General features: G+C 34.2%; 1 protein-coding gene across 9 annotated transcripts in view; it reads left to right on the plus strand.

Annotated features, from left to right (window-relative positions):
- Positions 1 to 249: 249 nt before the first annotated feature.
- COL17A1 (collagen type XVII alpha 1 chain) overlaps positions 250 to 12,785 on the plus strand; it is a 76,476-nt gene continuing 63,940 nt past the window's right edge. For 5 of the 9 annotated variants that reach the window (XM_026690366.2, XM_026691042.2, XM_087964596.1 and 2 more), the window contains exons 1-9: positions 327 to 465; positions 4,312 to 4,373; positions 5,218 to 5,262; positions 6,450 to 6,548; positions 8,606 to 8,737; positions 9,174 to 9,221; positions 9,880 to 9,915; positions 11,407 to 11,454; positions 11,940 to 12,083. In XM_026690366.2, the coding sequence (XP_026546151.2) occupies positions 4,319 to 4,373; positions 5,218 to 5,262; positions 6,450 to 6,548; positions 8,606 to 8,737; positions 9,174 to 9,221; positions 9,880 to 9,915; positions 11,407 to 11,454; positions 11,940 to 12,083 (607 nt within the window). In that variant the 5' untranslated portion in view covers positions 327 to 465; positions 4,312 to 4,318. Of the gene's footprint in view, positions 466 to 4,311; positions 4,374 to 5,217; positions 5,263 to 6,449; positions 6,549 to 8,605; positions 8,738 to 9,173; positions 9,222 to 9,879; positions 9,916 to 11,406; positions 11,455 to 11,939; positions 12,084 to 12,785 lie in introns of all 9 variants that reach the window. The other 4 variants (XM_026692366.2, XM_087964600.1, XM_087964597.1 and 1 more) reach the window with 3 other exon arrangements.

Here is a 12,785-nt window from a genome sequence, read left to right on the forward strand (position 1 = left end):
TGCATTCATATGCTAACTGATGTCACCCCAATAAAAATGGTGCTGAAGCAAAGAGACCTTTGGTCCTATCCAACAGAACTCTCCTTACATTTGAAATGGCTGATCTTTTTGAATTTAAGTTGCTGTTCTTCTTCCCTGTAGTTAAATTTGATTCCTGGAGGCAGGTTTTTTTTTTTTTTTGGCCTTCTTTCTCGCCTGCTGTTTTAGGTAATTTATAGGGTGGAGTAAAGCAGGAAACTATGATACACCATTGTCAGGACTTGTTTAAGAGAAACGTTTTGGGAAACAGAGCCTACCCATTGGAAGGGTGGGGAAAATAGATTAAATACAAGACCAATTCAGCATTCTTTGAGGATCACTCAGAAACAACTTACCACTGAAGCAGTGCTGCTACACTTGTGGTCTTGTGGAACATCTGGAATACTGGGCACGAAGCAAGCAGTAGCAATTACCAGGAGAATTCAGGTATGCAATACAAGCAAAGAATCAATCAGAAAGGATCCACTTTCTACCACCCTCTGATTCTTTGGAATAAGATTTCAACAACTAACAGGGACTGACACTGAAAATCAAAATGTCTAACAGCTATTAATGCAGAGGAATGAGTATATGTTGGGCTGATTTGCTTTTTGAAGGGCAAATATTTTAGCCATAATTAGAGGTGTCTAGTTAATATGCAGATGGGAAAAAAGACTGTGAGATGCATTTCAAGGAAGGAAATATGACAGTACTTCTTCATATTTATATTTATAAATTTCTGATATGTACTTATAGCACACTGGTTCTGTGTATTATGGATATGTATTCTGTTTCTGTACATACTGTACTTGCCTGTATCTCTACAAACACTCAAAATTCTTTTGCAGTGAAGAGATTATGTGTTACCTTTTCCAAAGAGTGTAAACAAGTTTCATTATTTTCACTACCCTGGAGCAATGTATTCTTTCTTTGTGTATGTGGAAAGCCAGTCTTGAAGTAGTGAACTCTTAGCATAATTAAAACGAGGATTGTCATTAAAAGATATAAACAAAGTATTCTTTGTAGCATCCTTGTCCTCAAGACATGTGACCTTCGTCATGCACCTTCATCTACTAGATCTTTTTTTCATCAAAAATATGAAAATAGTATAGGTTATATATATTCTGATAAGTACAAAAAGCTTTTGCTGAAAGAAGGTAAAATTTTCTGTTGGCGAAAAAAGAACACAAAACAAAAAAAAAAAGGATTTAAAGTGGTACAACAACCAGCCTCTCGCAATCTGGCTCCCAGCAGATGTTTTGGGACTACCGTCTCCAGAATCCATGAGAGATCATATGCTTTTGGCTTGAAATTCAGGAAATTAGTTTCCCAACCCATCTAGGGGGTGCCAGGAGAAAAGAGGCTGATTTAACAGATATGTTGAGCAATGGGATATTCTATGAATTTTAAATCAATGCATCAGTTATGACCAAAGAGAAAATAAGAGACCATTATCTATTATGGAACTGATAAAGCAGAGAGTTCTTTCTTTCCATACACTTTATTAGTTGGTGTGATTGTTCTCTAGATGAGACTAAGCAACAGGTACTGACTGAGAGCCACAGATGCAGCTCATTTAAAGGAAAAAAATACAGTGCTAATTTAAAATTTCAGCAGGACTTACTGAATTTTAAGAACTGGGGAGTGGAAGAGTATTTAGGATCAAGTGTAAAATAAAAGGACATTAAACCCAGGGTGAAAGGAACACAAACCCCAGTCCTTAAAGGTAAAAGTTGGGGAATTTTTTTTGGCAATATTGCCTTGTTGCTGGAAAAGGTGGGCTGTAAGAAATCACAGGGTAAAATGAAAATTTGTAAGATTGCTAAGCATTGTTACTTATATTATTAGGCACAGATAAGTAGATTAGTTGTATATGTTAGGTTTAGCATATTATAAAAGTATACATTTTGTACATTAAACCAACATTGTGTACATATCAACAGAATGCATTTGGCCTCCTGGTCTATTGTTTGTATTATAACTTAATCTCACACAAATGTTAATTTCCTACATAGTGATACATGGAATACAGCTAATTTAATATTAATCCTGATACATTTAAGTAGATGGTCATATTTAAAGGATTTGATATAATAAGCCTTGTTGTATTTGAAAGACTGGGGCCCTGCCTAGTGGACTTGAAGTTGTTTTGCAAAAAATTATCATCCCAAGATAAGTACTAATTTATGTCTTAAAAGCTAGAGTTTATTCTATCTGGATAGCTATACGCAGAATCCAGTTTCTAAGGATTGTAATATCTTCTGCTCCCGAGAAGAAGCAAAACCCCTAAATATTCTTAAATTTATGCTCCTTTTTACTAAATGCATCAAAAGCAGAAAGGACTTAGTTCTTCCAGTCTGCACCATGCCCAAAGTCACTTTCATGTCAGATGGGCAGCTATGCAAATATGATACATAAATAAATAATACCTTTACACCAATGAGTAATAAGAGGGTTAACTGACAGCCAAAATACAGTTCATTATATATTATTTAGAAGAGACTATTATTTTTCCCATGACCAAAAAAACAATAATTAGTAGATATATATTTACCTTTTTTAGAGCAGAGAACATCATTTTCAGATAAACTGGAGAATAATGATCCTTAGTTTATCTTTATTTTAGAGTTAAGATCTGATTCTAACATATTTCAATCCCTTTTCAAAAGAGCCCAGGAAATCATAGGTTTATGATCCTTATTATCCACATTTGTCTTGTGAGGCTCCTTAGATGAGTACTTTATATGTGAATAGCCTAGAATCTGAATGTTTAATGTGTTAAGCAGAATTTACACTGTAAAACTCCTAAGAAAAGGTTCTTAGCCTTTTGACTAAGATCAAGGGTAGTATATGCATAGATCAAGAAATGTGATTGCTTCCTCCTCAACTTGTTGCTCTCTGGAACTTGACTGGAAGTTATACATGTTATTATATAAATATTGTTAGAGACCAAGTTGAGGCAAGCAGCTCTAACCACTGTTCAATAGAGTCCTGAAACCCAATCAAAGCGAAGAAAGGCTTATGAAGAAGAGGCTTAAAAAGACAATCAACAATAATGTGGTAGGGATGTAGTTGAAAGCTCACAATGTCCCCAGGGACTGAACTAGGTTTGCCTCCAGGGTTTTACCATTTCATGTGCATCTTTCAAGCATCTTCCTTCACTGTCAGTGCTTGTCTGGGGTGAACTCATAGTATGAGTTTGAATATGACTCAAAGATGAAGAAGGTGTGGGCTTGCTTAGGTGCTTCAGGCATCTTTTATTTGGAGAAACAAAAGCCAAGCCATTAGCTAGCATGATCTGTGAATGGATTAAGGATTTAGATGATTTGGAGGGATTTGTTTTAAGAGCCTCTTGAGATGTAAGAAAGGAACAAAAACCCTACAAAGACATAGAATTCATCTTAAGGTAAGTACATAAAAGCCCCCCAGAACTCCTGAAGTGATGGTTAACTGTGTCTCACCCACCAGTTTCTTCTGTTTCTGAGCTTAAAAAGTAATTTGTTAAATATTTCTCTCTTTCGTAATAGCAAATTAGTTGTGATCAATCTTACAGATTGTTAGTCATGAGGTTTTGATCACCTTATATCATGATTAACCAATCTGTTTTTCATGCATTATACAAAAATTAATTCAAACTTTTTTTCATGCTATGAATTTACTATGCTGTGAATAAAAGTTGGCTACATATTCATAAATTATCACCGGATGGCCCTGCTGCAGCATTTGCCAAACTTAACAACTTCTGGCTGTATGGACTTTAGTTTCCAGAATTCCTCAGTAATTTGGCCACTGCTGAGATTTCTGAGTTGAAGTCCACGCATCTGAACATTGTCAAACTTGGGAATACACTGGCCTGTAGCAAAATCTTTTGCACCTTTTACCAGATTATGGTTGTTTTGAATGCAGCCAGTCTTGCTAACTGTCTCCAAAAATCCTGGCCTTGAAACTTCACTAGAATAATTACCAGTTTAGGAGTTTGAAAATGCAAGCTTTCTGGACAGGTTATCTTAAGAAAGCTATTGCGAAGTGTTTTAATAGAAAGGAACATTTATAATGAATGTTTAATAGGAAATATATTAACTCCCTTCCCCCCAAAAAAACATTTCAAAGTTGTATCTTATTTCATGATCCATCATGTGTTCTGATTGTAAAAGTCCCTATGAAGTGGTTAGTAATTATGAAAACATGTGAATTGCATTTCCTTGAACTTAGCACAAAGAGGCTTTGCTTGTACTTGCAACTCGACTGTTGGATATGTGTTAATTTTTACTTTCCTTCTTCACATGTGAGTAGCAATGATATGGATTCCATAACAAAGAAAAACAAGCGGGATGGAACTGAAGTTACAGAGAGACGTAAGTATTTTTTAGAAATATCAGGACCCTTACATTATCTCCCACTTTCAATCTTGGGTAAAAGCATACATTCACTTTCCTCCATCAATCTGTATATATTACCATGCATATGTTGTACTTAATTACACCAAGCTTTCTGGTTGAGAATTCTGGGAGTTGTAGCCCAAACATATCTCTGACACTAGGCTGTTCAAAATATTACAGTAGAGATAGTATGGAGCATATAGACATCACCGTGTCCTCAAATATCTTTTAGGTTCCATGAGCTGTTATCTTTTTTTCTTTTTTTTTAAAGATGATTCTAAAGTTGCTTCAAAACAAAGTGCTAATATTTAGAATCAGCATTTTTCTCAGGACACCTCTGCATTCAATAGGTATTCCTAGAAAATATAAAACTTGGATGTCAATAACCTTGTACTTTAGAAGTACAGTATATCTATTGCCCTTTCCTGCCCCCTCCAGCTAGCTAAAGGAACTACCTAGAGTGGAGTAAGTCATTGAAAGAAATCTCACCAGTTTGCTTGTTTAATATATCGGAGTTTGGTAACTTTAAACATTTATCATTTTGTTATGTTTTGTTATGATTTGTCAAGGTTCTTATAAAGAAGAGTTTTCAGCTTTTCTCTAAATTACCAAAATGTTATTTGTGGAATCAGTCACAAATATTCAAAATCATTTTGAAAGCAGTACATTTATTCTCCTCATTTCAGTCTGACAATTTTGACAAAGAAGCTCTGTTCAGTGATAATACTAGTTATCACAGCAGAATTGGTAGCCTAGGTTTCTGGCACCTTATGCCCTGTAAGTTTTTATTTTATTTTATTCTTTTTAAATTTCTTTTCAGTTATTACGGAAACAGTTACCACCAGATTGACGTCTCTCCCTCCAAGTAAGTAATTGCAGTAAAAGCATTTGCATTGGCCATGCTTACATCCCTGCACCTTATTTTTGCTCTGTGGAACTGTTTTCACAAGTCCCTCAAATAACTGATTCCCCAAAACTCACCAATACAAAACTAGGAAAGAAAGATTGGTTCTTGAGTTCATTGTTTGAAATGCTGCCTGAGGAATAGGGAAAAAAAACTATCAAGTTGGGTTATGGGTTGTCTTAACCCCTTGTGTGTGTGTGTGTGTGTGTGTGTGTGTGTGTGTGTGTGTGTGTGTGTGTGCATGTATGTGATTTTGTAATATTTACATAAAATATGTGTCAGTTTTCTGAAACTAATATAGGTCAATGAATATTTAGAAGAAAATTTTATGTTTTTATAAATTATTTTGTACAAAGGGACACTGACAGGGTAGATTTCTCCCATGACTTTTCTACAACCTTCATCCATATTCTCCAACAAACAAGAGTGCTAGTTACCTTAGATTTTGAAACTTCTCCATATGTTACCAAATTGAAAAGACCTGAATGGATGCAATATTGACCAGAATAACTAGTTTACATCTAGCATTTTTGCCTCTACTATTTGCATTGCAATAACTAAAGTACCATCTAAAGATAAGAATGTCTTAAGTCATTGTCTATGTTGCCACAAAATTCTTTCCTATTTTACTTCATAAGGTTGTTGAGATGAAAGTTGAAAGCCTTAACCTTATTTTTGGAGAAACATAGGGATAAAAGAATATATTACTTTAAACTATTCTGGTTATCAATACAGATGATTATATAAATTAGTTCAATACATATATAGATAAATAACTCATCATTGGAAAAAATTTTATAAATTAATTCTACAATTTTGTAATGTTTTCACATAAAAGTTATTTATAGTGCAGGAATTGCATTAGTAGTGCCAGAATAGCATCACTCGTAATTTTTGTATGAAAACGTTACAAAATTGTAGAATTAATGCTCCAAGACTTTTTCAAGATAGAATATTGCCAAACACTGTGTGGTTGAATATTTTAATTAATTTAATTAATTAATGCCTTTTTAAATTAATTTCATTTTGAATTACTAATAATGATCAAATATTGAGAACCTAAATTATTACATGTCTTTGCTGAATCTGTTTCAGTGCTGAATCTCTTGCCTTTTCTGACTCACAAACTGTTGTGTTTTCTCTGACAGAAGGAGCTGGTAGCAGTGGACATAAATCAACAGCTTATAGTGGAGGGAGCAGCATGGAAAGGAGGGCATATGGCCATGGCAGCAGTTATACCACAGCCAGTAAGTGGTTTTCAATATGAGAGCAAATAAGAATTTGAAAGTGAAAGTCATACATGGGAATGGAAAGACCAAATAATGGATGGGTTATCAGAGATGCTGACTGCTAGAAAATGTCAGAAGTGGGAAAAATGATACACTCTTTTGATTCTTTACTAAAGAGTGATTATCATAAAAATATAAAGATACAACTTATAGATATTGGGTGGCATTTCTTAATTGAGATGATGAGGTTTATTTTCATACGAAATGCAAACATTCATTAGTAAGAGATCGATCTACAGTGAGTCGACTATTCCAAATGTTCATTGAAATAATCAGTTTTAACCTCCTTCTGGATCTATAGCAAAGTGGAGGGCTGCATATGCTTTTAGAAAGAGAGCATCCACAGGGTAGTAGCTATTACAGAGAAGGCCTGCTGACCATCTCACCCACATATAATTTCCTTTGCAATGAGGTAATTTGAACAGGCCCTCTCTATTACTAGACTGAATAAGCAGTTTAGTTCTGGCAAGGCATTACCTGATGGATTTAGGGCTCTAAAAGTAATGACATTTTGCCAGGGAATCTTCTAGCAACTAACACAATGTATTTCATTCATTCTACCCTGGCAGGGTTACTGTTGTATTTTACACCAGCTACAGTTTCCTATTATTTACGCATTGTTCTTATCTTCATAGATCTAAGTTATTCTTTGGTAAGGAGATCTGACAAAAATCTAAAGATATTTAAGGATTTTGACAAGCCACATACTGTTTTGAAGCTGTTAGAAATTGGAAACAAAATTGAAGTTTCCACTAGTAAGGAACCACAATAATTATTCAAGTATATAAACATTGGGAAGCTGGAACAATGATTAAAATGTGTTAATTATTTTCCAGTCTTTTTTAAACTTTTTGCAATATTTACTTATTGTATAAAAATTAAACCCATTAGATGTTAACATAAATAAAATACAGTTAGGATCTTGGGGACACCTCAGGGCCTTGGACCATACTTTAAGAAACAATGTTTTAGATGAACCCATAGAGACTTCTGATAGTAATATGTTTTTTAACTGTTATTTGATTTTGATATATTAATAAATAAACAAATTTGGAATAAGATGATTGGTAAGAGGCCTCAGGAAACTGATATAGGACATTGAAAAAGCACGCACCCCGCACCTCATCCAACAGACTCCGCACCAAAAGTACCTTTTATTAATACTGCCATCTAGAACACCCAGAACTTTCCACAATGTCCCAAGCTCCTTTTCTAAAACTTCATCATCACATCACATGAACCAATCCCAAATTAAGTTCCTTTTTGTTTCTGCGCCACACTCCATGACCTTGAACTAACAAAAGAATTATATGTTGTCTACTTAGAGCTATTCAGTTGAAATCACCCCTTCCCACTTTCTCAAGTTGTGTGGCAGCGTTGAATAAGGTTTCCAAAGCTCACACAGATGCTACTTAGTCCTTTTGAGGAATATGTTAAAAGTCTTATTCAACAGTCATATATACTATATATCAAAGTAAAAGTATGTGTGTTAATATATATTATCTGCTATATAATGTTATACACTATATTGCTATATAGATAGCATGTAACAGCCAGTATCTGTTACCTCAGACATCCAGTGAAGCATACATCTTTATTACACTGTACATCAGACAGCTCACATATAAATTGATTTTCCCCTGAAGGAATTCACTGGAATTAAAGGAGTTTAAGAAAAAATTACATTTTTATTTGTCAAAAAATATTTGAAAGTAAAGTTTAAGTGTTTTATCAATGCATTTTGCTATATATTTTGTTTGCTATATTTAACACAGAAGTCAGCCAACAGTGTCTACTGAACAACTTTTTAAGTCATTTGTATTTCACAAGCTAGTCACTTTCCAGGGGTATTTTGATTGTAGGATGATCTTTTTAGAATTAGAGAGATCAAATTCATGTCATTGTGGCTATCTAGAGAAGACAAACAAGAGGGCAGTTAAATGATGAAAAGACATCATTTCCCACACAATTCATCCACCAAATGTGAATCTGAGGAGGTTTTGTTTCATCTCTAGGTGGGAGTGCTAGAATGAATACCTCCTCTTCCTCCTACAAGCAAGCCACCTCTCCTTCTTCCACTCTTACCAAATCACCTGGCTCCACTTTTGAACGAAAAACTTATGCTACCCACCATCCAGCATATGAAGGTATCATAAAAAGAAGCAGGGTTAAATGATTTTAAAGAATGTCAAAGAAACCAGAGTTAGGACAATTTTAACTGATAATCCCAACTTTTCTTAGGAACCAGATACTGTATGGCTTGCTCTTTTCAGTAAATTTTGGATTGATCTGTTGTTCAGTAGAACAATTCCATTCATGATCTTTGCAGGCATTTTCATTAAGATGTGGTTTTTTAGTATAGTATTCCAATGATGATATTAATTCATCTCTGTTTCATTGAAGCAGTACACTCACTTCTGTTGCAGGCTAATTCATAAAACTTCTGCATGTGTTCTTCAGGCACAGTATAAGTTTTAAAGTAAAGCTTTATTACATATTGTAATAGGATGGAAATTTAGTATGTGGAGTAAACTACATAATAATGTTTTCAAATTTCTTTTAATTTAAACTTTTCTTTTTCAGGAAGCTCCAGTGCAAATTCTTCACCAGAATTTCCACGCAAAGATTTTGGTACATTTTCCATTTTTGAGAATGACCTTAGTATCAATATAGATACTGAAATGAATTATGAAAGTGATACAGATTTGCCTACATTTCTTCTTTTCTGTTCTAATGATAGAACCCTTTGCAATAATTGCTCAATAAATGCTATTGACCTATACTTCTAAATTCCATTGCAGGCAGCAAATGAATGAATATATACACCTTTTTATGGTTTTTATTTAGAAAAAATAATTTATGAAATTCTTGCTTATTCACTACATTCATGGCAAGTTGTTTTCTTTCCTAAAGTTGAAGGAATCCGAGCACCAATTCATTGTACAATATATATTCAGCCACAAAGACAAACATACAAGCTATTAATAACAAATGGAGAAAAAGTCCAAATGTATCAGCAATCCTATATTATTTTGTAACTCAATAAAATAATGCTTAGAAGTAGCTCTATTTTAAATTAAATAGGGATATGTTAGTTGGTATTGTTTTTTTTAAAGGCAAGATGCTGAACACCTTCACTGAGAATCTAAATTGATTCATGTATATTGATTATTTTGCATATCAATTTATATTTAAATATAAATTGAGCAATATTGCTGTTAGTTTTTAGAGATCTACTCTCTTTTTTTTTCCAAATCAAATTTCAAAGAGTTATTTTTTTCTTTTATAGGTTCTTCTGCTACCAGGGGACGAAGCCAAACCCGAGGTAAGAGCTCCTATATATATAAATTGATTTGCCGGGCCACAGACCCTTTACCTTGTCCCCAACTATCCTTAAATATTTATTCCATTTGAAAAAGATGGATTTGGAATTGCAAGTTGCTGTTCAAAAAATTCAAAGAAACTCTGTTGGTATTTGTCAAAGAAAAATTGTCTAGAATTTATATATTTTGAATTTACACTGGAATTATTAATATGAAGGGACATTTTGACATGCATGGTGGATGTGCAAAAAAGCTTTAAAAAGTTTGGAAGTGGTAAATAAATAATTCAGAATTTTAAAAAAACTAATGTACATGTCAACAGTACCATTGAAACCAGAGACTTTTCTTTTGGGATAACAACCTCTAAAAGAAGTTATGGAATTTGTTTTTATATATGACAACTGTAGCACGATTGTCATATGCTCAAAAGCAGAAAGATTCAACATTAACCCAACATAGTGAAGATGATAGTATTTTCAGAGGAAGCTCAATTGATTAATTCTTGATTAAAGAAAAGACAACATCTCTCTCTCTCTCTCTCTCTCTCTCTCTCTCTCTCTCTCTCTCTCTCTCTCTCTCTCTGTGTGTATAAGTTTAGGTTATTAGAAAAAATTAAATAATAGAAAAAAGTAAGCCTTTTTTCAACTATAAATGTTTTTGTATTTGCTTTTCTTTCTATTGTCCTTTCAGCTTCTTTTGCACTTTTGTCTTTTATCATTTTTCTTATTTATTTACTTGTTTCTGTATTAGTTTTTTTTCTTCAAAATTTTAAATAACACTTATAAGAAAAAGAAAATTGAAATAAACTGAAATGGCTGGGTTTGCTTATCTATAGGAAATGTTCAGTATGTTCAGTTTTTCCTCTCTAGTTTAACTGTACAGTGTTTATTATCCCAGTATTTCTTTTTTGCTTTTGATTATTTTGCCTAAATATACTTCCCTAATGATGCTTTAAGTTCAATGTCCTTTAAATAATTATACAACATAACCATGTGGTCCCACACTTCAATATTATCATCAGACTCTTGGCCTCTGTCTAAAACTGAAAGTAATTCCAAACACAATTTTTCCAGCAACTCTTTCAGAAGATATAGTAAGGAAAAAAAATGACTGGAGATAAGGAATTTCAGCAACTGAACTATTTCTAATATCTAATCAATGTATCCCACTATATACATAAAAACAGAGTGCTCTTTGCTTTCTTTTTTACTTCCTTTCTCTGAACTGACAGATCCGTTCATTGATAAAAGAACTGGAAGATGCATGTTGATAAAACTGACTTCTGAATCCTTATCAGTATTGGAACTAACAATTACAAGTAATAGACAAGTAGCAAACGAAAATTAAAAAGGAAGAAATCAGATATAACTAAATATAATGAAGTAGATCATGTTCATCTATAGATTCAACAATGAACACTGCAGCTTTAGGAGATCAGATAACCAACACATCTACTCTAAAATGAGCCTTTTGTTTCCCTTTGTCTTGCACAGAGAGTGAAATCCGAGTGCGGTTGCAGAGTGCTTCTCCATCAACCAGGTGTAAGTGCTATAGCTGTTGTCTATGTTCCTAATATGAACAAAGGTTGTTGCATCTTTGGTAAACAATTCACAATTGACATCAGTAATCATTTTCTTCAACTACAATTCCCTGTGGGTATGTCATATAATACTTTTAATCATCAAAGTAACCAGTTGCCCAGAAATGGGGAATAGAAATAGATAGCAAGAATAATTATAGTGGCTACTGAATTATATATGGCATGATTGTGATAAAAGAGAATACAAGTATTGAAAAAGGCAGTTAACACAGAATCAAGTTCCTTCTCACTTAATGTTCAAATTCAGATATCCATCAAAGCCACTACCCTTGGTTTCAGATCCATCTATTGACCAAAATATAAAACCTCATACTTAGTATGGAAATTAGTTGATTTAATTAAGCAATTCATTGTACTTTCAGATACAGTTTATATCTGAAGACAATTTATGTGGTTAAGTTCCCGGTATCTTTTTTGCTCCTTTAGGGACAGAACTGGATGATGTCAAGCGACTCTTACGGGGAAGTCGATCGGCGAGTGCTAGCCCTACTCGTTCCCATTCAGGCACACTCCCTATTCCAAAGAAAGCTGTTGTTGAAACCAAAATGGTGACAGAAAGCTCCCAATCAGGTACTTGTGCTGAATCCAATGAACTAAAAGTCCATTGAGAAGCTTGAATTGTTGGGGAAGCTACTGGTTTCTATTAAAACAACAAGGAAGGGGCTACAAATATATTCTTGAGATCATTGAGGAATAATAGAATGATAAGATTGGATGGGATGTTGGAAGCCTTCTAGTTTTACCCAGGGGTGGGACTCAGCTGGTTTGGGCCAGTTTGGGTGAACCGGATGTTAATTTTGTATCTGGTTTGATGAACCAGTAGTTCTGATGACAGGCTGGTTCTGCCCTGCCCCACCCCTCCCAGGAGTCCCCACACGGCCCATTTTGGATTCCAGGTAAGTACAGGGCCTACACTGAGGCTTGGGGAGGGGGAAAAACGAGTCTCCCAGACGTTCTGGAAGAGCCCAGGGAGGCCATTTTTGATCTCCCGGAGGCTCTAGGAAAGCCTCTAGAGGCTGGGGGGGCAAAAAATGGGCCTCCTGGAAGTTCCGGAAGAGGTGTGTGTGTGTGTGTGTGTGTGTGTGTGTACACACACACACACGTACGTATATGTCTGTGTATTCATATTCCTCAAAGTGGACAAAATAGACAAGTCAAAATATAAAATATTAATAAAATATTTTGTATTTTATATTTTGCAAAGTATATTTTTATGTTTTAAGCAATAATACCATGCATACTAGATATCTATTTCGATTATTCACATTTTAG

This window comes from Notechis scutatus, chromosome 4 (genome assembly GCF_049901735.1).
Source record: "Notechis scutatus isolate UNSWTSFEM ecotype Mainland chromosome 4, rNotScu1.2, whole genome shotgun sequence".
In the NCBI taxonomy this organism is placed as follows: Eukaryota; Metazoa; Chordata; class Lepidosauria; order Squamata; family Elapidae; genus Notechis; species Notechis scutatus.